Source organism: Bombus huntii, chromosome 15 (assembly GCF_024542735.1).
Source record: "Bombus huntii isolate Logan2020A chromosome 15, iyBomHunt1.1, whole genome shotgun sequence".
Lineage (NCBI taxonomy): Eukaryota > Metazoa > Arthropoda > Insecta > Hymenoptera > Apidae > Bombus > Bombus huntii.
This window is the reverse complement of record NC_066252.1, coordinates 6,427,358-6,452,104: the sequence shown is the minus strand read 5'-3', so window position 1 is coordinate 6,452,104 and position 24,747 is coordinate 6,427,358. Positions and strand designations below refer to the sequence as shown.

Here is a 24,747-nt window from a genome sequence, read left to right as displayed (position 1 = left end):
GGCATAGGAGGCGGTGAGTGAGGAACACCGACAAGAGGAAACCAGAGGCGGGAACGAAGGGTGAAGAGGGTGGCTGTCTAGCTACCACTTTTCGTTCCGGGGACTGCAGGGGATGAACCCTTGTGGTGTAACCATGTGATACTACACACAAAGAGAGATAGACAGAGACAGATACAGAGACGAAGAGTGGGAACATTAAGCGCGATAGTGAGGCGCCTGGGCAAGGAACGAGACAAAGAGAAAAATGGGGATTCGAGAGAATGTAAGGGTGGAGTGTTCGAATCCGAGGCGAGAGTGAACGAGAAAAGGAAGACACGTGGAATGTGTGTGTACAGGTTACTTCAGAGTCAGGGGTCGATTAAGCAAAAGTTATTAGAGACGACAAAGTGGGGACGATAAACAATAGATGTATTTTTTGCGTAGACAATAAGACATAGAGATATTATATTAGAGTACCTTCTAATCTTATACACAATGTGGTACATAGTTGTATCTGGATTACATACATAGTACTCAGATTATCAGTAAAATAAAATATATTTGGTCACAAATCTCTTAAATACTTTTGAAGAACAAGAGAGACTAAAATACAAAAAACATCATTTTCATTCATTTAGTGCAAGATATTATATAAAATATATACAATTAATGAATTACACATGTGCAACTTATAAGATAAAAAGGATCTATATATAAAGATATGAAATTTATATTATATATAATATTGTTTAATATTTAATACCCGAGTCTCTCTCAGGTTACACAACATAAAAAGGTTAAACAAAAAATTGTCCTCTTATCATCCCCTACTACTTTCTTCTCGATTAGTCCACAATTCTGAAATAGCCTGTACACTAAGAGGGTGAGAAAAGGGAGGAAGACATCAGAAAAGGAAAGGGTAGGGGGTGGTAGAGAGCGGTTGCACGAGATAATGAGAGAACCGAGGGTGAAACAAAATGAAGCGATCTAGTATGGGCGGGTCGTAGGAGCAGTAATACGAACAGGGTGTACCGTGTTGAGTAAGGCGAGTTAGGGCATACAAACCGCTGTGTAACGTATCAAATCGAGTGCTGAATCCCGGATTAAATCGGCGCTCGGGAACGAAACACGGTGGGGTGAAAAGTGGGAGTGGTGGAGGGATCGGCGAACGACATCCGTGGAACGCCGGCGAAGACGAGGAAATCCACGTAGGTACAATTTTGACTAACGCTAACGTTCGCGTGAATGGGAGACACGAACGGGCCCGAGGACCGTTCCCGTTTAATTTTATTCGCTGTAAACGCCGTCGCGGCGGCAGAGAAACGTTCAACACAAGAATATGATACCTTACCGGTGTAGTGTGTTGCGTAAAGAACATGGCTTTTGGGCTTCTTCCTTGGTTCCGTCATTCTTTCTTATGAAACCTTGTATTAACTTCAGTCCAGCCGAATTTATTGTGTTTTAACGTTCATCTGTGAAATATATGGTTATTTATAAGTAATTTGTATAGTTAGATTGATTTGTAGTAATAGTATTTGAATATAATTATAGAAGAGAAATCAATAGTGAATTAATCATTTAGAGGTAGCATTTAGCATCTTTTTATAGAGTTAGGAAATTCTAGATATGAGTTACTCTACAAAGATTATTTGCACAAAACTATATGTAGCTACGAGGAGTATAACGAAAACAAGCACAAGAATCTAAAATTCGTGTACTATACATATTCGAAAAATAATGCCTAAAATATAGGTTATGTTGTAATATAATTATGTTCGATGTGAGAGAAACACTCTAATTATGCTTGTATTGCATGTATTATATGATTCTTGGTATTCTTACCGCAATAATTTGAAAGCGCAATATTTCATTGGTCGTAGAACAACACATGATTGACAGTGCAATAATAACGGCGATTACGACAATATTGAAGCACCGGCTGACTTTGTTACCGAACATAACTGGGGGATTTCCCCTCTGATACTCGGACACCCTAACCGCCCTTAACTTACTGCATTAGTTTCGCAAATTGAAGAATTCTGGCTTTATTTCCACTCCACTCTACTATTCTCTGCATTCAAGCAGAAACTTATAGTATGAATACTATTGAATACGATATTAGAACACGAATTTTCAATAATCTTTAATAGCCGTTGCAACTAACATCGATAAAGATAGATATTATATACTCGTAATAATTAGACTGCAATATTTATGCAGTTTCATATTTTTATGAACATGACTGATTCCAATGCAATTGTATAATAAATAAGCTCAAAATATTTGTTTGAGCTTTCGTAACCTTCAATGGTTGTCAAATGCGTTTTATAATTTTTGTATAACTGCCTACCTTTTCGATACGATGTTGAATGCCCTGTTTTTTAATGTCCTTGTATCCTTTGACATAATTGACAAGTGATAATTGATTTTTACCTATCTCACTTTCTTCGTAGGTACGTACATACGTGATTCCCTTGAAAAGTGAAAAGAAACGAAGCCTTTGAAAATTAGGAACATTTTGATTGAAGTATACCATTGTCACGCAATGGCGCATCTTTCAAATAAATTTAACACAGATATAGTCTATCATTCACTCTCAAAACAAGAAAACCAAGTTATATGTGAGCAGTATTACCAAAACTTACAAAATGAAATAACCGTGTGATCGTTTCTCCAGAAGCATGATAAACATGTCTGAATTAAATTATGTCTAGATTCTGTTAAAATAACAGGGTACGTTAAGACGGCCCAGTAAAAAGAAAATAACATCGTCGGTTTACGTCCCCCCTCCCCCCTCTGTGAATATCGCTTACCATCCTCCCTTCTCTATTTATCATCCGACTACTCATCTGCTGACTTGTTATTAAATTAATCCTTCGTTTAGTCAAATTGATGCATTGATATCATAGAGCACTCATAACTCACGGCACCCTTTCCGCCACGATTAGTACACGCGCGCAACCGTTTTCACGCGCGACCCCTGATTCAAGCGAGAGAGAAGCAAGGGGGACAACTCTACTCTGCAATTCCCTATTTGCGCCGATGCAGACTCTACTATTTATTAACATCATTACTTATCATTTCAACCACTCGTGCATCACGATGACGTTACGCCGAGATAAATGCATTCTATTCGCGAACGCACGACGCAAGCTTTATTTAATGGTCACCGACTAGATGCTTCGAATCAATGAGTAACGATCGATTTCTTTCTGATCAGCGCCACGTAGCGAAAGAACATAGAAAGAACTATCGACTTTCGATAGTCGTATGAGAGTCGCGTCGATCATTTACTGTTAGATCGCTTTCTAAATACGTATGATAAGTAACCAAAAAAAATTGTACCGTTCCTTTATTTTACAACAAAAATGAAGATGTAAAACATAAAGACTAAAGTTATAATACAACTAATAAGAATAAAGGAATTAGAACGAAGAATATCAAAATGTATTTGTATATCACTTTCCTTGTATTTACGGTTCTCACTTAGTTATAATGTAATATGTACGTAATATGTGTCTCATGTCTGTAAAATGTGAAATGAACATTACTGATGATTACTGAGATATGTTTACATTCAATTAGATAGAATCACAGTCGCGTTTTCATCGAAATTTCCATTCAAATCAATGCTGCATTTAGTTATGATATTTTAACCTCTCTGCGGTACTTGAACCTTTATGTTCCAATCTTATTTCTGTTTTAACTAGCAAAAAAATTTAATGTTAGAAGAAAAATTTTAGTACGAAACTGAAATGATTGTCGAAAATTTTTTTTAAATGATAAAATACGACTATATATTTCGAAAGTAACCCAAAATAAGTAACAAGACATTAAATATTTCATATAATTGTCATTCATTAAAAGTGCAAATATTAAAAAGGAATCTTGGCCCAAAAATGGTGTATCTACCGCTTTGCATATTATATGATTTTTGAATTCCTATGAATATTGAATATTCATGTACCGCATTACGGGTTAATAATAAACCTTCGATTCCACGAACGACAAAAACGCAAGAAAATAAAAATACGAAAATTAATTTTTGCGAGAAACAATAAAAACGTATGTAGCAGACCTATAATAATAGAAACGCAGCCGAAAGTTTATCATCGAACAGTTTGATTCGATCAATCATGAAACGACAGCGGGAAAATACCGAAATCGGTGGGTCCGGCGTAATTAGTATACGCGATAGAGACGTTGATGGCTGCGGAAGTTTTATTTTCCGTTTCCTCCTCGGACCCGTTTTCAATTTGAATACCGATTAATCTGACCGAATAATCTTACCGTATATTTCGCGCGGTATTCCTCCCGATATTCGTTTGAGGGCATTTTTTAAAACTAAAACGTTCCACTTTATCGTGGCGCGCAGCAATTAATAATAACACGCAATCGGGCGTATCTTTTATAACCTTTCGGAGTATAAATCGCGAAATTCTGGAATTATCAGGCAGCCGGAATGAAAGGCTATTTCCGTCGCACGGAATCACGGGCAATATTTTACGTGGGATTGGGGTTGAACGCGGACACATCGACGTTTGATATTTTTATGCAGTGGCGCCACCGCGGAGAGATTTACGAGGCAGATATGCGATCACAAAATGTCCGACACTAAATCAAACATGTTGCATCGGAAAACATCAGAAATTATTATTGGGACTTTTATGGGATCGACGGGAGCGAAAGGAACGTACAATGTAACTCGACGCGCCGTTTCATTGAGAGTATCTTCCCGGGGATCTATCGCGGAATAAATCGTGATATATTAGGCCCTTCTGTTCTCTCGGTTTTATATCGGACGCAAGAAACTTATAGCTACTTATTCGACTGGCTTTTATAAGTCACTGTTGTGAATACCAATAGTACAAATTGCTTCTTTACTGCCGAAATTAACACTTGTGCCAGTCTTTTCAGACCCAGACCAGGAATAATTTTTCTTTCTTCATCTTTTACGAGTCTAAGATTTCTGGCATTTCTTAAATATGTGTGTATTTCGTAAATTGAATATATGTATATGTATATACGAGTATTACGATAGAATAAAAGATGAAATTATGTTTTATCACATTTAAGAGTTTACGTGTATTTATCAGTGCCAATATAAATTTTATTGTTGCGTTTTTCCTGACAGAAAGAACTCCTCCATAAATCCGCAAATATATCTTGTCAATAGCCGTTAATCATTCTCAATAAAAAATAAAACAAGATAAATTTTTTGGCTACTAACAATACTATAAATTTGTACTTAGCACGTGTATAATACAAATGATTTATTGAAGGGCTGTCTTTCTACGTGTTATTAAAATTTGCATGAAATGGAAAATTTGTTAATGTATGAAATTAAACCTTAATACGAGAGATTACTATTGAAAAACATTTATGTATCTCTGAAAGCAGCTGAAATAGAGTGCGCTATGTTACAGCGAGGATCAATTCTAACTTTGTCGGTACATCAGTTTTAGAATAGATTTCATAGGATAACATACTTAGAAAATATGTATGCACATGTATCATTAACATCACCACCTGCAAGATTCTATAGCATTCTATCCAATCTCTCTAGTGAATTATATAATTATTAGATTGCGGAGTTTTAATGCATTTATGGGAAATTAAGTGCAAATACGCATAAAATGTATATAACATAGAAAAATATAGAAACTTATCAAAGTACAGCATTCATCATAAAATTAGTGGATGAAACAAATCTTCACCTATGTATAGGTTCCATTCTCTTCATTTTGCATAAACATCCGCAATCTAATAATTATACACATAAGTATCATGATCTATGACTACATATTATTAAAATTATAAATAATTGAAAAGGATGAAGAAATTTATACAAATGTGTCAGCTCAATGAAATAAAATCTGCTATATTAGAGCTGTTCTCATACTACTAATGAAGGAACACAAGTTTTCCTACCTTCCATCCCCTCTACTCCGACGGCCCTTTCATTCTTTATCCTTAGAAGAAATAAAGGCAGAGTCGTAATAGTAGGATGATTAATATCCGGCTGACAGTTTGTGAAACGGGCAGCCAATAAACGGGATAAAAATACCGGTGAAAAATAGCGTGCTCATTAGGGGTACAGTGACATCTGCGACTGCTGCGTCGAAAGTCTTCGAGGAGCATGGAAAAGGCTCTTGGACGAAGGGAACAAAGAAGACAGGTTTATTAAACTAATGGCGGATCATTTTAATATTCCAATGGGAGCACGTTGCATTCGCTGACTCGTGGAACTTAATAACTTCTTTCCCGACGATATTATTATCTCTTTTTCTAATCATCATTAAAGTTGATAATTTTCTGCAATTAAGAAAGGTCGTCAAATCAGAATACTTAAAAAATTAAAAAATTGTACACATTTCGTTTTTATAAATGTAGTTACAAATTAATTAATGATTTTAATTTTTGGGGCGTGAAATACAATTATAATAATAGTACTGATTTTAAGGAAATTTTAACAGTATGTGAAGTAGAATTTTTTTATTTTGCAAAACGTATAATTAAAAAAGTATTTCCTGCTATTTCTTCTAATTAAATGCTTCGATATTTTAATATACGTTTAAAACATTTTTTAAGTAATTTTTCAAGCAACATGCTTATTTATAAGCTTTTTATTTATTTAACTTTTATCCGTGGTAATTTTTAATTTAAAAATAATAGACTTCGCAGGTGGCGCTCGTTAGTTACATCAAATATACACAATGTACGGAACTTTCATCGGCTAATAATTTATTATTATATATATTAGTGAAACAAATATATCGATTATATAATAAAAAATAATACATTCTTTATTGTACCGAGATTTTTCCTTTACGGTAAGAATGGGTGACGGTAAGTCGATTATGGTACTACTACATAGACATAACCTCCTAATCAATTAAATGAATTAAAATCACAATTTTCGTAATGTTTTATCAAAACTTCTAATTTCAATTTTCTAATTTCAATTTATTTGTCTTACAGAAGAAGTAATACGCCGGAGATTACTAATAGATGGAGATGGAATTGGAGATGATCGTCGAATAAACATGCTTTTAAAATCATTTATAAAATGGGCAAATAGTCCAGAAGTAGATAATACTTTGCATGAAAGAATGTTATCCCAGCTAGCTCAATGTGAATTTGCACAACGAAAATCCAGACTAGTTTCAAATATGAGTCAGGAAGAATTAAAAAGCTATGAACAGTTATCAAAAGAAATTGAAATACAAATAGAGGAGGCTAAAAGGGACATAGAGAAAACAAAAGCGGAATTACAAGATGCAAAACGTGTTAGGAAAAATAGAATAGAATATGACGTACTAGCAAAAGTTATAAATGAGCAGCCAGATAGAGTAGAAACCAATTTAAAACTTGCTACATTATGTGAAGAGTTGAGTAAGTTAAAGGTAAGAACCATTGCACCATAATAATTAAGAAAGAGTTTATTTTATTACTATAAACTTAAAATGATTTTCCTGATGTTTAGGAAAAGTCTAAACAATTAGAACACAAATTGGAAATGAGACGTAAACAATTTCATGTCCTAATATCTTCCATACATTCTTTACAAGGAATGTTAGATGAATGCGATGAGGAAATAATGGATGTAAGTTTAGAAAATTATGAAGATACAGATACTTCTACAGCTATAAAGACTGAAACATCTTGAAATGAAATTATTTTGTAAATATTTACAATTTTATAAATGCTTTAATATAATAACACTGCCTTTGTATCTTATATCAAAATTCTCCTTTTCTTTTCAAATATATTGTATAGGTTTGCAAATGTAAAGAAATAAAAACACATTTAATGTTCTCAAACTTTACAAAGTGAAATGTATGTATATAAAGATATATTATCCAATTTTTAGTTTTAACTTGCTAGTTTTTGGAACATGTCTAATAGTTAAAGACAACCTAGTTCCCCGTTTTAATATTTCTCCTTCCGAAAATTTGTCTCCACATATACTCAAGTTTTTTATCACAGACTTTGAAACAACATCTGTGTCTCTTTCTGCAATTGAATGCAAGTAATTGTGATATAAGTCTCCTTGGAGAATGAATAGACTCCTACGTTCTAACAGAAAACTGAACTCTAAATTAGGTTGATGTTGCTGAAACAAAATTTTGCATGTAATTTATACACATACATACAACTATATTTATAATTATCATCACAACCTCTATACTGTCAAGCCTTTTATAGAAATCTAGAAGTGTATGAGAGCCACAACTTATGGTTGTTACAATAGGATGAAAGAGTGGACCATCTGAATGTGCCTAATAAATACAAATTATAATATGCTTTATATCTCGTTATGTATGGATATATATCTTGTTTAATTTGTAACTATACCATTATTCCTTGACCAGATAGATATTCATTAAGTAAAACATGATTAGGTAGCTTATTTTTTTCAAATATATCACATGATGATACTTTATTAACGTATTTTTGGAGCCACTGAAAACTTATTGTTAATATAATAAAATATATGTGTATCAGTTTATTTTAATATTATATAATAAATTTTTTCCATCGTGAGGACATTAGTTATTACAACAAATTATTATAAATACTTACACTTGGTATTTCTTCAGCTATCATGCCTCTTGGATGAGGAATACCACCCCAATTTTGTAATCTACGATGAGTTAATTGTGTCCACTTTGGTAATGGAGCATTATTCACATATTTTGTTATTTCATCTTCTTCCTCTTGTGTAATAAAATTTGGAATATAAATAGCTAAGTCTGGTACCTATAAAAATGTCAGAAGACAAGATTATTTCAAGTAAAATAAAACATAACCTTTAGTAAATAAACTTCATATTAAAACAAACCTCTGGAATCACATTTTCACGAAAAATATGTTTGTGTTCTTCCATTTTTTGATGATTGAAGTAAGGTACTTAAAAAAATGTTCGGAAAATATTCAGATACTGACTTATTACTTATAAAAAGGCAAATATTTTTGAATGCTAGTTTTGTACATGTTCAAACGCAACGTATACATCTGTAAATAAAGTCATATATAGATTTATTAAAAGAATTAAATTTCTCTTTTATAATGAAATTCATATATTTTTTAAATTTCTTTTAATTTATAACTTTTTATGCATTATCGATATTATACATCATTAATCGAAAAGCTTTTGTTCTTAAATTTTTAAAACTTCATACGTATGAAAGAACCAACCCTTTTTCTTATAAATCCATAAGCTTTTAATAATTAAGTTGTTTCTTTTCTAATCAATATTATATTCAATTCCATAATAAATTAAGAGTTAATTATTTTTCCTTCATAGAAATAAAATATTTCGTGTCTTCATGATATTAAAAGATATTATCTTACTTAACATGTAGATGCAAACGCTAGAAATTGCTTAGAAATGCATTTGCGTAAAATCAATCTTATGGAAGGGAATATCCTTCACACAACTGTATGTAAAACACAACTCCTTAAATATATAGCGACGTAAAACGATCTTTCCACCCCCATTATGTTAAACTTGTCAATTTAAATAAATAAAGAAGAAAGATGGATAAGAATCGGGCAATAAATAAAATGGATAACAAGGAAATAAAACTTGTTCATCAGGTATATATATCCTTCAAGTTCTATTGCGTCTTCAAAATTGTATCAACTATTATTAATATTAGTAAAATATTTATTATTTAATGAATGTAAACATACAAATTTTATAGTTCCTTATAGACCATGATTTTGAAAATACTGCCGATGCATTGATGGTAGAAGCAACAATAAAAGGTTTTAAACATCTTAAGAATGATTTGCAGACCGAAGGCGATATGTACGAAAATTGTTACGAACAATTAATGTTCAGCTATAAAACAGGAGATTGGAAAACGTTCTTCAACGTATAATAAAAAATATTGATCAAATATATTATATTATATTACATGTAATAAGAAATATAATTTGTTGAAACTTTTTATTTCTAGTTATGGAATTTGATAGTACCTGAAGATGCTAAACAGACAAAAGCTTGTAAAATTTTAATGTTACATATATATGTGTATTTTGCAATGTTACCTAAACACATGTTAATGTTACATTGGTATAAAAAAAAAGGTATTTATAACACTCAATATATGTAAAGAGTAAATATAGATTTTATATTCTTAAAAAATTAAAAATCTTATTTTTTAAATCATTCAGATAAAATACAAGCAGCTGTAAGTGATCTTGTGACATCATCTAATCAACAAGATTCTGAATGTGAAGAAGTAATTTTAATCTGTTTTAACCCTCTAATTTTTGTTTGTAAATTCATGTCATATTTATTCTGCTCTCATTTACTACATTTATCTTTTTGTAAGAACATCAAATATGAGATTGTTTTTGTTTTTGTTTTAATTGCAATATAAATTTTGCACAAAATTTTTAAATGAATAACATAAATAGCTGTACACACAAAGATTCAGTGTGTTTGTAGCGACTGATTTAACATTAATAATACACAGAATTTTATGACTGAAATAGAGAAGAACATGAATGATAGTATGGAACGGTTACGTACATTTCTAAATACAACAGGTAAAGAATTAGAAAATGATGCAGAATTAAGACCTTATTTTGCGTTTCCCTTTATGGAAGATCCATATGCAGAACCATTTCTTTCTAACATATTTGAAAAAAGTTGGACAGATAAATTGACAAACCACTTACAGCTCTTTCTCAAAAATTACAAACAACAAGTAAGTAAGGTACAAGTTGCTACAAAGACATGATATAAATAAAATATGTCATGAAAATATATGCAATTTTAAGAGTTTTAGCAATACAAAATATAATGATGAAAATTCAGACAAATTTTCTTCAAGTTATACATCCTTATCAGAAGACTCCAAAAAAGATGTGATTGCAAAGAAGGCAATTAAAAACAATAATGTACCAATCATACCAAATGATAGAAACATTCCAATGTTTTTGGAAGATGATGAATCTGAAGAGCAACCTATTTTTTATGATAGTATAAAGTATAGTCAAAAATCAAAGTGAGAAATGTTTAATGTTCTTCTGATATAATGATAATCTAAAAATCATCTTCTTTTATCATTTTTTCTTTTTGTAGAAGTATACAGACTGTATCAATGAATTCTTCAGAAGAAGAGATATATTCATCACACTTTCCTAAAAGGAATAAAAAATTGATGCAGTGTACACAAGAGTTAGCAGTAGCAAAATCTCATTTATGCAGTGTTCATTCCAATTATGAAAAGCTAAAAATCAGATTTCATAAACTGCATGCTGATTATCATAAACTGATGAGCATTGCAAGAGTATTAACAAGTGCCTTAGAGGATTCTGTAAAAGGACAAGTCATTGATTTCCAGGCTATGTTAGAAACTTGTATAAGAATCTTTCCAGATTTGTTTAATCAAAATATAAAAGATAGTATACATGTAAGCACTGAGAATTTGATGTGTATATTAACTTTTGTATATTATTATATTATATTTTATTTGTTTATAGTGTTCATCAGAATTGTTATTATCAAAATCTCGTTCTGATATGAAAACCATTGAGTATTCAAACTCAAACAATGTATTTATTCCTCCAAAACTATTGAATTTCAAAAAAATCAAATTACATTTAATTAATGGAAGCATTAAAACAAAACTATTTCTTTTGCAAGCATTGCGAAGGGTAAGACAAATTTTAATATCTATTTAACATAAATAGATAAACATTTTTTTTTAGAAAATAACATTTAGTCAACCTGGAGAAAGAGATGAGACGGTGCATGAATATATAAGTAAAGACTTGTTGGGACTTCACAGTCAAATTGCTAGTTATAGAGGCAAATCTATCTTGCCATATCTATTAACTCCACAAAACATTATCATACCACATCCTTTACAACAATCAGTCACGAGATTATTGAATGCATTGGCATCATTTAGATGTGGAAGAGACTATTTATCATTTGATTCTACTGTTGTTGATACGGTATTGTGACACTAACAAAACTGTAAATATCAAAACTTTAGAAAAGATTATAGAATTAATAAGATAAGCATTTTAGGTATTCAAGTGCATGAATAGTATTTCTGATAATAATATAGATACATTGACTTGCAATATGATGATTGCAATGTTACAAAAATTATCTTTACGTAAACAACAAAGGATTTATATGATAGAAAATGGATTAATGGAATGGTTGATCCATCATCTACATGATCAGTATCGTGTTATGGATTCTTATCGCTTGGAATATGCTACGGCTCTTTTAATGAATTTATCGTTGCATCAAACAGCTCAAAGAAGAGTGTCAACAATGGCGCCTTTACTTATGTCAACATTAATTGATTTACTCTTAATGGATCATGAATCGGTATAATATATGTGTCGTGTTTCATATTTTCTAAAATTACGAATTATGATACGCATTATGTATATACATATATACACGTATTTATGATGTATATTTAAACCAGGCATTACCATATATCAATGGAGCCTTAAATAATTTCTTGACGAATCACGTATTCAACGAGGAAGCAAAACGAATTAAATTCTCATCTATAATAGAACAATACAGTAAATATAAAACTGGCGAGATAAGGTAAAATATTTTTTTATGAGTTACAAGTTAGATTATATCAAATAAAATATTTAAATAAGATGGGAAAAACAGGAAACACTTGGATCATATTCTAAAGATACATAGAGGTGAAATTACTATTAAAACGGAAGACGAGGAAATGGCAGATAATGATAATGTGGGTAATGACTTATAAAACGTCTTATACTTTGCTGAAAAAAAGAAAAACTTTCAGGAGGAATTTGATGTATTGGAAAGTCAATTGGACGAAAATGATCCGGTAAAGAATAATTACGGAGAATTGTGTGGAGAATCGTTATTAGAGTCATGTTATACAATTTTACCAAAGGCAATTCAAGAGAAGGAAACAATATCCGACGAATTATCATTTCCGCAATTGAAAACAGAAGCAATAGATTCTGCTATGCAGAATAATCAAATTAAAAATTTATCTTCTGAACACGAATCAATACAACATGAAGAAATTTTACCAAGGTATTGTTAAAGCATGTCGACCTTAATTTCATTAATATGTAAAACTAATAAAATTAAATAAAAAGATAATTTTACTGATAAAGTAAAAATATATACTTCTATGAAAATTATAAACTTCTTTTATACATTTCAAGAAAATTGGTAAATAGCAAGCCTAACGTGAAAACTAAAACTAATATTGTAATACTACAAAATTCTATTAAAAAGACAATCTCATATCCAAAACCACAGCCACGTGTAGTCGAATTAAAATCTTCTTCGACAAAGGTATTTAACGAGAAATTAACTATCAAATTAAAATTTAAAATTTATATTTATAACGTTTTTAAGGATCGGCAAATTTTTAAAGTGCAAGTGGCGAATGAAAGATGGAACTCGAAGAATGATAAGACTTTCGTAAAAGAAATTCATAATGAAAGTGCTATGTATCTTTATGAAAATCATACTTCGAAGTTTGTTAATTTTTTTAGAATAAAGATATAATATAACGAGATGTTTAATTGAACTTTTTTACAGGGAAAGCAGCAAAACGACACTAGCATCCTCGATGCTCCTAGGAATCGGAAGTGAAGCTGAATCAACAGGTAAGAATTTTATTTAAAATAATCTTTCGATCGATTTCACTTTATTGAAAAAAATTAGGAAAAGAATATTTAATGCGTAACAACCATTTATAAATTTCTAAACGTCCACTGATTTTACCATGTTTGACAAGGTTTACTGTAAGCACTATCTAGTGAAAGCTTTATAACTTTCTCTTAAACATGTACTTGATCATGATTTCGAAAAAATTGGAACGACCATATGAAAGCAATAAAATCTAAGATGAATCATATCAAGACGAATCATATCGAACGTATTCTATAAAATAATGTAAATCTAAAACTAATAATTTTATTATCGCTTTTATATTTTTTCAGTAATGGAGAAACTCAGCAGCATAGCGTCATTGTGAGTCGAAATTCTAATGTGATACAAACGCACTGTATAATTTCAAACTTAATTGTGCACCATTGTAAATTTTTATATTAAAATTTTAACTTTTTTATACGCCACGAATTATTGAATAAATTTCATATTTTATTTACCGTTATCAAGCTTTTTCTTTAGAAAATATCGATTATCATACGAAATTGGAACTTTCTTTATAGGAATACTGAAGATAGCAATAGGATTGCCAACGATAAGGTTTCATGGACGCAAGAGACAAAATCCGATACAGAGGAAGCATTTTTAGCTAAGCCAAAGCTTCCACGAACTCCGCCATAATTAAAACCAGATCTCAAGAATATAATAAAAAGGGATGAATATTATACTCCCATTATTTATACAATAATTTTATTTTAAACAACAAACAAACAGTATTTAATTAAAATTAAATATTTCATATAATAAATATGTACAAAACATAACATAACATACTTCCCTCACGCTTGTCTAACGTATCAATAATAACCGGGATATGGACTAACATGCCCTGGTATATAGCTGTTGCTCCGATATCTTCTCAGTGGTGGACTATCTGCATAACTATTACCACTGGAACTACCATGTAAGCCAGACATCGATGAATAACCAATCGGTGAACTGCTATGATATGAATTCATGAAGCTGGGTTTACTCTTATAACTTCCAATAATCTTATTAAGGTACGAAGGTCCGCCAAGATAAGATTGGCTAACATAACTGCTCGGTCTACCTTCTTTTATCACGGCCAGTTTTCCACTGCCTTTACCATAACTACTGAGCAAGTAATCAACGTCTTGCTCCTTCGAAAGGTAGTTCAAACCTGCGCTGGAGGTATAGTCACCCGAATGCTTATTATACTTGCCGAATTTTCCTGATCCATAAGCACCAGCGTTTCCTCGAACGTTGCCGAAAGGACTGCTTTGGCCAGAGTTGGCCAGAAACATAGAAGAAGTATAATCACGACCCACATTCCCGTGATTTCCTCGCACGTAGCGAGTATCAGGATTCATGGAGTAGATGTCGGTCATGAACTTGTTACTTCCTCCAAAAGTATTTTCTTTATGCTTTCCGTACGAATAATCGGTACTAGGGCTGTTGAAGAAATTAGAAACTTCTCTGTTGAAAGCTGGGTCAGCATTGTCTATGAATCCTGTATTTTGAGATGTGTGACTCCTAAAAGAATCTCCAGAATAATCTCCTCTGAAAGAAGAAGCCTCTGAAGTCTCTGGATAGCTTCCTGTGCTAGTAGCACCGGATATGTTATCGGAAAATCTCATATAAGAAGGATTCTTGTGCTTGTTAGCGGAGAATTGATTGAAATCCGATCCAGCTTGATCGCTGCCTTGCGTGTAAGCCTCGAAAGCCGAATCAGCATTGTTGTTATTATTATAACTATCATAACTGGATTGTGCAGCGTTGTTAGGGAAATAAGAGCTCGACGCAAGATTATCGTGAGTGGCAGCAGTAGTATAAGTAGTAGAGAAACCAGTATTATGGGAACTGGGTGAAAATCCGTTATAAGAGCTGCTCCTTAAACTTTCATCGAGATTTCCTTGGCTCCTGCTGTTGGTCAACGAGTGTCCAGTATTTCCTCCACCGTAAAAGTCCATGTTTTCTCTATGACCTTCTTTCCCAGGTATGTAGGCACCGTTGATAATATTGCTGTTATACTCGAATCCATTGTTCTCTCCGTTGATAGAATAGCCTGTGACAAATTTGTAAAATAAAATGAAAAAATTACTTAAAAAATTGTATATTAAAAAGAATTTTAGCAAAATTGTAATAACAGTTAAAAAAAGAAGAACAATATTACTTGGGATATTTTAATTACCATATTTAAAATATTAATATTGAAATAATTCAAATATAATTGGAATATTATTTGTTACTAATAGTCTGCTAATATAAAAAATGTATTACAGTCACATGAAAATTTGTTCGAAGGAATGCCGTATTTTAAAAGGCATAAGGAATACGTACTGTTAACCGATGCCGGTGGTTCCGCGTGGGTCAGCAGGATGCAACCGAGGACTACTGCACTCTAAAAGTGGAACAATTTCACCATAAATTAATACTCATCCTCCAACGGGTAACAATCTTCTACTTAAAGCATAAACACTAACAAACATCTCTACCAATAAATAGTTAGATATACAATTACAAAGTTAATCCAAAAAGTTAATCAATTATTTCACCTGTTATAAAAATTCAAATTTTGAACAGAACTCAGAGGAGTAATATTACGATTTCGATTATGGCATTAAAAATTTTATTGAATTACATTCAAAATGAAATTTCACGATTTCACAGATATTATTTTACAACTTATTCAGTACTCACGAGCGAAATGAAATTCGCCATGACAAAAGAAGAGAAGAAGTCCAAAAAGGTTTCAACTACGTTAACTGGTGACTGAATCTCTTAGGACAAATTGAAACTACACACATACTGACACGCGAATCGATTCCTTACCGTTTTATACTCCTAGGAATCCCTCCTCGTTCACAAAAAGGTAAAAGCGATCTTGATGTGCACATACTGATAGGACATTGGTTGGTATCCGACCATACAGAGCAGGGAGAAAGAGTCAACCTGATTTAACTCTTCACTTTTACGGGGAAAGCAATGGGTCAGTCCGCGCGCAACTAACTATTCAGTGAACTATGAGGAGCATGACCTACCTAACGTAATTAGACTTTTTAATACATATAGAAAAGTCTCCCTTTCCCCAAACATCTGCTTGGTTACTCAAAATATAGTAATGGCTCTGGCTCTTTTTACAAGGTATATCATTGGGATGGGTCTTAGTAATTATAGATAATATGTGAATGTATGCAGAGAGAGAGAGAGATACAGTAAGTTAAAATAGATTAGCTTTAGATTTGCAGTATGTATCTATCTTTTTACTTCTCGCTCTTAAATATTTATGTTTTTAAGCATTCTTCTGAACGAATTCGTTTTTAAGAGTGAATTTTATTATAATTATTGATATTAATCATCTTCAAAATACAGTAAGATAGAATAACTTTATATTTCATATCTATTTTTAATCAAGTTCTTGCTTTCAAGTATTTCTTTAAACCAAAGTTCTTTCAGAAGTGAATTTTATTACAATTATTGATATTAATCATTTTTAATATATTATAATAATATGCAATTTTCCTGGAAATGTAAAAACAAGATATTCATCTTAATATCTCTTCCATAGAGTGTAAAAAGGTAAAAATTTACTAAAAAAACGTATAAATACCTTCTCTATGTATAAGTGATCACATAAAGAGTAGAATTTAATCAGAGATACTATTAATAGATTGTTTAGTTTGAATGTAACTGTAAGTTTTCGTGTCTTCTCAACAATCAGCTTAATAGCGATAGGCTTCGACGCAGCCAGTGGATTGCGAGCTTTCGTAAAAATGTAGCCCCGATTTCTATGCATTATCATTGCCAAGGTTAACAGATATTTGTTACGGTAGATGGATAACTTTCTTACAGTGAGAAACGAAACCGCATTACGTCTTCTTTTGAATTACCATTTGAAAATACCATAATTTCCACTACAATGTTACTCATTACAGGTCCAATTACCACGTAAAATGTGTACTATTTATCCTGTAACTCTTTTTTCGGAATTTTGAATTCGGCGCTCTCATATTAACTATTCAATATTGTCCTATTATTAATTATGATTTAATTAAATTTGCATGTTTGAATTAATATTTAATCATGGATTATAATCTAAATATAATATTATAATTATTTTTTCCGTAAACATACCAAGATATAAATAAGATAGTGCTTAGTAAATAGATCGCGGATATTTATTTTATAAATGTCCAAAGTATAATGATTTCTATAACATTTGATAAATGAAACAATTTTCTATCGAAGCTTTAACATTACAATTATATTCTCAAATTAATGAATTTGTATAAAAATCCATAGTCTATTAATAAATAAGAACATGATTTCGGCGTTGTTCGCGGCTAGAGGGTTAACGAAGAGAGGGTTAACGATAGATGAAGTTGAATAACGATTACATAAAGTTATTGGTAAGTAGTCGAGTTGTTCACACGCAATGTTTATAGTAGCAAGATGGGAGAGGATCTACTGAAAAACGGACGTGCCTGTATTTCAAAACATAGTCATGGATAATGATACTCAGGAATACCTATCTTTCTCCAGGCATCAAATTCGTAAACATCAGAAAGAACGCTTTGCTCGGTTTACATCCGCATAAAACGCACGAGTATCTTGAATACCAATCGCCTTTCGTACGAAAGAAAGTTTCATGAAGTTCCCTTCAAAGATCATAGTAAGTCCAATTCGATAATATCAATCTGTGATCGTATTTTGTTTAAACAACATTATTATAATACAACAGTTAACCTCAATATTAATATTTGATCATAAAAAGTGCATAAATTAATATTTAGATGCCTTAAGGAAAAAATTAATGTAATTGTACGTATTTTCTTAATCAAGTGTATGCAAGTAAAATGGTTCAGGTGTTAAAACTGCAGATAAATAGAAAACAAGTCACGTTGAGGAAAGGAAACGGCATAGATGATTTTGATCCCACTCTAATAGGCAATAGGAGATTGATCCTCTCACTACATCAATTATTATGCAAACATGCTTCGACAGACGCGCTTTCTACCATGCGTGAATAATTTACATCAATTAGCAAACATTATACAGTAGCAGTTGATAGTAAAATGTTGAAAACAATTGGAAACGATAAAAGCTACATTTAATTCCGCTACGCCTTTCCAATTTTCATGGTCCAACTTCACTCCTATTTCAATGAACAAAAAGATTTTTAATACTTTTAAGGAAAACTTCTGCATAAAATTGAACTCTTCCATAATTTCCTTAATCTTCAATCTGAAAAATTTATTAATGGAGCCCCATGATATACATAAAAATAAAACTGGACTTTGAAATATAATTTTTTAATTTAAATTTCCCGCGAGTTAATCAGGAAATTGTTTAGCAATAGCAAAACATAGCCCAGTCAAAAATAACCCAAAGTATGTAGCAGAATTCAAATTGATAAGATAAAAAAGGGATACATTTCGATTTTTGTATTTTGTTATGTAACTTGATATGTGCGATCTTTTTGTAAACCCTGCGTGCAATATCCGTTTCCGGATGCTTTGGAAATGTATTCCAACGTTTCACCAATATTTATAACTGCGTTCATTAAGATCTGATGACGCACTAACATAATATAAAGGGAAATGTGCTTTTTTTTAATAAACTATACATCGCAGTATAGTATTTAATCATCTGAGTAAGTACCTTCCTTGAGATTAAAGTAGCTATTCTTTTTTAAGGTAAGAAATTCAAAGTACTTTTCTTATTAATATTTCATCGCACATCATTAAAATCTTTTATTCTATCGTTTCAGAGTTGTTTTAATATCGAATGTCAAAAAAGGAAAATTTCTGATAAAAATTGAAGATCGTGACACAAAGTTATGAGACAGCATATGTAGATCGCAATGGGACGATCGCATGCTGCGTTCTGACATGAAAACCGGAATGACACTGCTACATCCTTGTCATTATCTTTTGCAATGCTTTCTACTTTCTGCACACGCGTTTACAAGTGTATTCATTTGAAACGTACATTGACCATGTGCGTCGGTCAGCTGAATTCCAACATATTAACGACAATGACCTAGGATACTTTATCCCTGTTCATAAATCACGAATAATCAAACAGATTGATCCAGTCGCTACAAACAATTACAGTTGATATATTTCATTTCTTCACTTTTTTTTTATAGGAAATCTATATTTAAAATGACAGAAATAGATTTCAAAAACGATATTCTTTGATGCAATAGCATCCTCTGTTTTAGTAAATGACTTTTCTTTATCGAAATTAAATTATAATTGTAACACGTAAGCGGCCTGTTGACACAGTTTTCTATTCGCCGCGAAAAAGGCATCTCCAGATCAGAGTATAAATTGTCCATTTCTAAGAGACCATCAAATGACCGTGAAACGGTAAAAGTCGTACACGCGTAACAACGCGAGACATTAGTACAATATGAAGAAAGTAAAATGAAAATGGAAAGTGGACGGTAAACTAATTCCAAGCGGACGCTTCTTTGATGTCGTTGCATATATGTAGAACATTCTGCCTTTTATAAGCCGCACGAAACACATGTGTGTCGTATTGCATATTTATTATATGTATATTCTCGGGCAGTAAGTCTGAACTAAACATCGAGCAAAATCGAACCATCTTCGTAGAAAACACAAATTTTATCTTTTTATCGAAAAATTTAAAAAAAATTTTTAATGCAAAAAATAGAAAATTTTATAATTTAGATCATCATATTTTTAGTTATATTTAGTAATAAAAATAAATCAAATTTCATAAATAATTTAGTTATGTAATATTTTTCTTCAATTAGAAAATAGAAAGATTTTCTCGTTAATTGTGAAGATAAGATTAAAGTAGAAAGAATATAAATAAGTTATGATAAGGTATGAACATGTGCGCTACACTTTCGAACTCAGAAATATTTGTGGTGCGAAAGTTGCAAAGATATGTAGTAATACCGGTTGCGGTTCAGCTTCACGCATCTTCACATGCTTGGCATATCCTGAATACGATGACAAGATTCTGTGCAAGGACCTATTCTAGTTACTTTATCATAATATTATAATCCTAGACTTTGTTGTTAGAAAATTATTCATCTTATAAGTCACAAATCATAATATGAATTTAACATAGAGAAGTAAATTAAAAACTGCACGAGATAATATTCGTAATTTCAAAATTTAATAAGAAAATTATTACCTCGTAATATTTGTAATATTCGTAATATTACGAGGTAATAATTTATTAAATTTTGTTAATTTTTCCAATTGAAAAATATATTATTATATCGAATGCAATATAATCAAGAAGAGTAGATAAATTGGTGTAATGAACTACTAAATGAAATACTAAAGTAATACTAAACTAATCATGATGAAAATTTCGTTCTCTCTTTTTCCCGCTATCAAAATTGAATCTACGCCAATAAAAATTGTTCTATATGCCGCGCATGCGCTCAATATCCTGGGAAAGTGCCAATTAAAGAGAAGTTCGATCCTATGCAACGCATCTATACTTAGTATCTTACTTATGTAGATAACTTTGATTGCAATGTGACAAATTGCACTCTTTGCGATGAGATTATACAGAAAACATAACCATCACCATCAATTGGGAGAATCCAAATTCGATCGTATATTTCTACCTTGCTATCGTTAACTGTAATTGCTTTGTCAATTGCGTTATCAGCTGATAATAAAAAGTTGTTTTAAAGTCGAACCAACAACCATGACTTTTAGTGAGTACACGTATTAGCAAGATCAGAAATGTCAGCACGTAAATTTGGTATAACATACTTTTTTATTACAAAATATTTAAGCACAATAGGTTAAATAATATATATAATGATTTTTATTGATATTGAAACATCACGATTTTTTGGGAAATTATTGCTTTATATATTCGTTTACAGTAGTTATAGAACTATTTGCTTTTTTGTATACTATAACATTTATTTTATAAACTGATAAATTAAATAATAGCGATCTATAAAATCGCACAAACAGTTGAACAATGTGTAAGTTACATGAACTTTATATGAAACATATACACATCTACAATATATGTATAAATATATAAATTTTATTTAACGTGCTATTATCCGAAATTTTTACAATTCTAAATTTTATCATTAATTATTTTATTGTCTACTATGTAAAAAACTATGCATTAAATAAACCAATTTTATGTTTCTACTAACTGGAATATAAATGTTTTAGTATACAAAAAACAATCAGTTCAATAATACTATCATAAATAAATATATAGAGCAACAATTCTTCAAACATTGTTATATCTACATATTAATATGAGTCATTGTATAAATTGTATAAAAAAATTGTGCTTCTTTTGATACTACAAAGTAATGTAATAATATTTTAAATAACATAGTCCAAATATATTAAAAAATTAATATTTTTTCAGTTAGGATTATTACACCTGATAGCATAGAATATCGTTATTTTCCCATCACAAAATCTCGCCTAAGGCTGAGTATGCAAGCTGCTCACGATGCAAGAATTTCCTTACGTACACATTTGGGTGGAGACTCAAATGTGTATGAGGTATGTCTATATCTTGCTAAAAATAAATATAATATTTACCAAACACTTGCACATAACATAAATATAAATATATTCTATATTGATAGATTATTATTGGAGGATGGAGAAACACAATGTCAGCCATAAAAAGGAATAACCAAGAACAAGATGTGGCAGAAGCAGAAACAAGAAACATATTAAATGCTCAGTATATGTTCAATATTTGGATTCAGTAAGAAACTAAAACTACTCTTATATAAAAATATCACTTTAATCAAACCCGAAAGGAAACAACAATTTAATTCTTAGATGGTGTTGTGATGGAACTTTAAAGATTGGTCGACAAAATGGTGATGTTTTTCTAGCATACAAAGACAGAAATCCGTTTGTTATAAATTATATAGGGGTTAGCACAGCGTGGGGTGCAACTGGTGAATTTTTGATAGAAGGTATCTCTTACAAATTAATCAAATAACATTTCAAATTAATAAACATGTTATTAAGCATTACTATTATTAAACATTATTAGACATTTCTATATATCCATTTTAGAATCACCATGTACATCTCTAGTTGTTAGGCAACAATTGGTAGACACTTGCTACTGTTGGGTAGATTGTAACGAGTCAGATGGTCTTCCACAAAATGCTGTAATGGCCTCAGAAGATGGTTTGTATATAGGCCGTGTTCATCACAGAGATTCGATCACACCTGGTGGTATCAGAAATAATGTATGTACAATCCCATGGGGTGGAGCCTCTCACGATAAAAAAGATTTTCAAATATTATGCGGCAAAGATGTGAATTGGGTAAAATCATGGGAAGGAAGTGTTCCTTTGTACGCTCTTCCTGCCGGTGAAACCGAAGACGGCCACGCTCTTTTTATAGGCAGAGTGTTACACGAAGGTGTATATCACATAGGAAAAATACAGCCGAATCATCAAATATGTTATATAGGCGTACACGGCCATGAAGAACGTTACATAGATTATGAAACTTTAGTCGTTTGTGATTATTACGCTGTGGAATATGTTGGTAGATAAAATTCTTTTTGTGGAAAATATTTATTTTTCATACGAGATACAAATTATTTTTTTATGTCATAAATATTTATATGATTGTAACTCTAATTTAATAGAGATAATATATAAATTTAAAAGAGAATTATAAATAGTATTATGACGATATTAAAGAATGATGAAACATTTACTCAGAAATCAAATGGAATATAGTTTCATATTCATTAATTTATTGTAAGCTTTCATTGAATGATTCCATTAAAATTTTATACGCAATATAACATTGAAAGAAAGCAGGAGATAAATTTATTTAATATGTGTACATTTAACTCCCACACTTTGATGGTTGAGTCATCTTAAACCCAGATACTTTTCAAATAATGGAGAAGCAAATTAATTGATCTTCATGATTTTGAAAATTATAGATCAATTTTTTATGAGATTATACTAAATGCCATAAGGAGGGCTGGGAAAGAAGTTACAAAAATAGTGTAACAAAATTAGAAAAAAGATCCCAAAAGCATTCTGTATGTATATACATTGAAAATGATAATAAATATTATCATAATTGTAATAAGTGTAAATACTATGTAGATGTGGTGACACAAGTACACAATAAACATTACTTATTTATAATTTTGAAATTTATTCCATTTTTTATTATTGAGGACCAACAATTAGATAAATTTGGGTCCATTGGTATGATTAATACTATTATCTTATCAACTAAATAAGTATGTAATATATTATTGTAATGAACAAAAAATAATGTTTAGAATCATCATCACCATTTATTTATTCTTTTCTTATTTATGTTTATAATTTATTATTATTAAAAAATTAATATATAAATGTAGCATCATGAAGATAATTATTGTTTCTTAAGCTCATAAATGTATAGAATCCATACAATCTTCCTTCTTAAGTGTTTAATTGCTCTTCATCTACAGTATTTGTCAAGCTTTGCTGCTCTCTGGATTTTGGATCATTAATACCATTATGATGCATGTATATATTTATATTAACAGTAACTTGAATTGGAAATAAAGTGATATTTTCGATTATTCTTAAAGCATTCTAAAAGGACTTCCTCCATAGTTTAATATATTTCTTAAACCTCGGCTACTGTATGAATAAGTGATACCACAAGCATTTTTTTAAATACTTTTGAAATACTACATAATTGTCACAATTATGGTGAGATACTCGATATCCCCGGAAATTACCGGATTTAAATTACAGTATGTGCAAATTTCTAGATATGTTTCTAGATATTGGAATTTTTATGAAATTTATTATTAGACTGCCGATTTTTATGCATTTATAGAAAATTAAAATAGAAAAATGCAGGGAATATACAAAAATATATGAAATACTCAAAATACAGTATTCTTTATAATATTAGTGCGTAAAACAAATTTTTGTCTAGATCTTATTTCTCTAATTATGTTTGTAAAAATATAGATTTGTGTAAATATCCGCAGTCTAATAATTGTTATTTACATTTCATGTTCATAAGAAGATTTATGAATTCGAACATTCCAATACT

At 30.9% G+C, this 24,747-nt stretch overlaps 5 protein-coding genes across 11 annotated transcripts; 3 read left to right on the top strand and 2 right to left on the bottom strand.

The window, feature by feature from the left end:
- The first annotated feature begins 6,638 nt into the window (after nucleotides 1–6,638).
- On the top strand, nucleotides 6,639–7,701 carry LOC126873668 (THO complex subunit 7 homolog). Its single transcript, XM_050634769.1, has 3 exons — nucleotides 6,639–6,828; nucleotides 6,961–7,385; nucleotides 7,466–7,701. The coding sequence occupies exons 1-3, from the start codon at nucleotides 6,819–6,821 to the stop codon at nucleotides 7,646–7,648; spliced, it is 618 nt and encodes a 205-aa protein (XP_050490726.1). The 5' UTR covers nucleotides 6,639–6,818; the 3' UTR covers nucleotides 7,649–7,701.
- A 68-nt stretch (nucleotides 7,702–7,769) lies between these two features.
- LOC126873667 (alpha-ketoglutarate-dependent dioxygenase alkB homolog 6) lies at nucleotides 7,770–9,482 on the bottom strand. Of its 3 annotated transcripts, none has more exons than XM_050634767.1 (6): nucleotides 9,337–9,482; nucleotides 8,825–8,997; nucleotides 8,566–8,742; nucleotides 8,338–8,445; nucleotides 8,163–8,261; nucleotides 7,770–8,095 (listed from the first exon to the last, which is right to left on the bottom strand). In XM_050634767.1, exons 2-6 carry the CDS (start codon nucleotides 8,867–8,869, stop codon nucleotides 7,838–7,840), a joined length of 687 nt encoding a protein of 228 aa, XP_050490724.1. In that variant the 5' UTR covers nucleotides 8,870–8,997; nucleotides 9,337–9,482; the 3' UTR covers nucleotides 7,770–7,837. The 3 variants fall into 3 exon arrangements, with proteins under 3 accessions (XP_050490724.1, XP_050490723.1, XP_050490725.1); XM_050634766.1 differs by lacking the exon at nucleotides 9,337–9,482 and adding an exon at nucleotides 9,181–9,329; XM_050634768.1 differs by lacking the exons at nucleotides 8,338–8,445; nucleotides 9,337–9,482 and adding an exon at nucleotides 9,181–9,329.
- On the top strand, nucleotides 9,434–14,470 carry LOC126873650 (lisH domain-containing protein ARMC9-like). 4 transcript variants are annotated; one of them, XM_050634731.1, is made up of 17 exons: nucleotides 9,434–9,582; nucleotides 9,690–9,863; nucleotides 9,948–10,077; nucleotides 10,165–10,232; nucleotides 10,470–10,703; nucleotides 10,777–11,003; nucleotides 11,081–11,411; nucleotides 11,482–11,655; nucleotides 11,710–11,958; nucleotides 12,035–12,346; nucleotides 12,450–12,577; nucleotides 12,650–12,734; nucleotides 12,792–13,051; nucleotides 13,186–13,503; nucleotides 13,568–13,635; nucleotides 13,972–14,002; nucleotides 14,203–14,470. In XM_050634731.1, exons 1-17 carry the CDS (start codon nucleotides 9,523–9,525, stop codon nucleotides 14,318–14,320), a joined length of 2,967 nt encoding a protein of 988 aa, XP_050490688.1. In that variant the 5' UTR covers nucleotides 9,434–9,522; the 3' UTR covers nucleotides 14,321–14,470. The 4 variants fall into 4 exon arrangements, with proteins under 4 accessions (XP_050490688.1, XP_050490690.1, XP_050490689.1 ...); XM_050634733.1 differs by lacking the exon at nucleotides 13,186–13,503; XM_050634732.1 differs by lacking the exons at nucleotides 13,568–13,635; nucleotides 13,972–14,002; nucleotides 14,203–14,470 and having other exon boundaries at nucleotides 13,186–13,318; nucleotides 13,382–13,561.
- LOC126873888 (putative uncharacterized protein DDB_G0282133) lies at nucleotides 14,373–16,149 on the bottom strand. Its single transcript, XM_050635223.1, has 3 exons — nucleotides 16,144–16,149; nucleotides 16,001–16,061; nucleotides 14,373–15,725 (listed from the first exon to the last, which is right to left on the bottom strand). Exons 1-3 carry the CDS (start codon nucleotides 16,147–16,149, stop codon nucleotides 14,497–14,499), a joined length of 1,296 nt encoding a protein of 431 aa, XP_050491180.1. The 3' UTR covers nucleotides 14,373–14,496.
- Nucleotides 15,965–23,834, top strand: LOC126873665 (uncharacterized). Of its 2 annotated transcripts, XM_050634762.1 has the most exons (8): nucleotides 15,965–16,109; nucleotides 16,331–16,532; nucleotides 18,106–19,313; nucleotides 19,431–21,421; nucleotides 22,061–22,200; nucleotides 22,287–22,411; nucleotides 22,489–22,628; nucleotides 22,732–23,834. In XM_050634762.1, exons 4-8 carry the CDS (start codon nucleotides 21,403–21,405, stop codon nucleotides 23,220–23,222), a joined length of 915 nt encoding a protein of 304 aa, XP_050490719.1. In that variant the 5' UTR covers nucleotides 15,965–16,109; nucleotides 16,331–16,532; nucleotides 18,106–19,313; nucleotides 19,431–21,402; the 3' UTR covers nucleotides 23,223–23,834. The 2 variants fall into 2 exon arrangements, with proteins under 2 accessions (XP_050490719.1, XP_050490720.1); XM_050634763.1 differs by lacking the exons at nucleotides 15,965–16,109; nucleotides 16,331–16,532 and having other exon boundaries at nucleotides 17,133–19,313; nucleotides 19,431–21,374.
- The last annotated feature ends 913 nt before the right edge of the window (nucleotides 23,835–24,747 follow it).

Excerpts from the sequence above, each read along its gene's own strand:
- LOC126873668 (XM_050634769.1), top strand. Across the intron at positions 7,386-7,465 it reads AAGAGTTGAGTAAGTTAAAG|GAAAAGTCTAAACAATTAGA; the intron begins GTAAGAACCATT and ends CCTGATGTTTAG.
- LOC126873667 (XM_050634767.1), bottom strand. The coding sequence starts at position 8,869 with ATGGAAGAACACAAACATATTTTTCGTGAAAATGTGATTCCAGAG. Across the intron at positions 8,262-8,337 it reads TATCTGGTCAAGGAATAATG|GCACATTCAGATGGTCCACT; the intron begins GTATAGTTACAA and ends TGTATTTATTAG. Across the intron at positions 8,096-8,162 it reads AAAGGCTTGACAGTATAGAG|CAACATCAACCTAATTTAGA; the intron begins GTTGTGATGATA and ends ATTTTGTTTCAG.
- LOC126873650 (XM_050634731.1), top strand. The coding sequence starts at position 9,523 with ATGGATAAGAATCGGGCAATAAATAAAATGGATAACAAGGAAATAAAA. Across the intron at positions 10,233-10,469 it reads AAGATTCTGAATGTGAAGAA|AATTTTATGACTGAAATAGA; the intron begins GTAATTTTAATC and ends AATAATACACAG. Across the intron at positions 13,052-13,185 it reads CATGAAGAAATTTTACCAAG|AAAATTGGTAAATAGCAAGC; the intron begins GTATTGTTAAAG and ends ATACATTTCAAG.
- LOC126873888 (XM_050635223.1), bottom strand. Across the intron at positions 15,726-16,000 it reads ACCACCGGCATCGGTTAACA|GCTATTCTATCAACGGAGAG; the intron begins GTACGTATTCCT and ends AATTTGTCACAG.
- LOC126873665 (XM_050634762.1), top strand. Across the intron at positions 22,412-22,488 it reads ATGTTCAATATTTGGATTCA|ATGGTGTTGTGATGGAACTT; the intron begins GTAAGAAACTAA and ends TTTAATTCTTAG. Across the intron at positions 22,629-22,731 it reads TGGTGAATTTTTGATAGAAG|AATCACCATGTACATCTCTA; the intron begins GTATCTCTTACA and ends TATCCATTTTAG.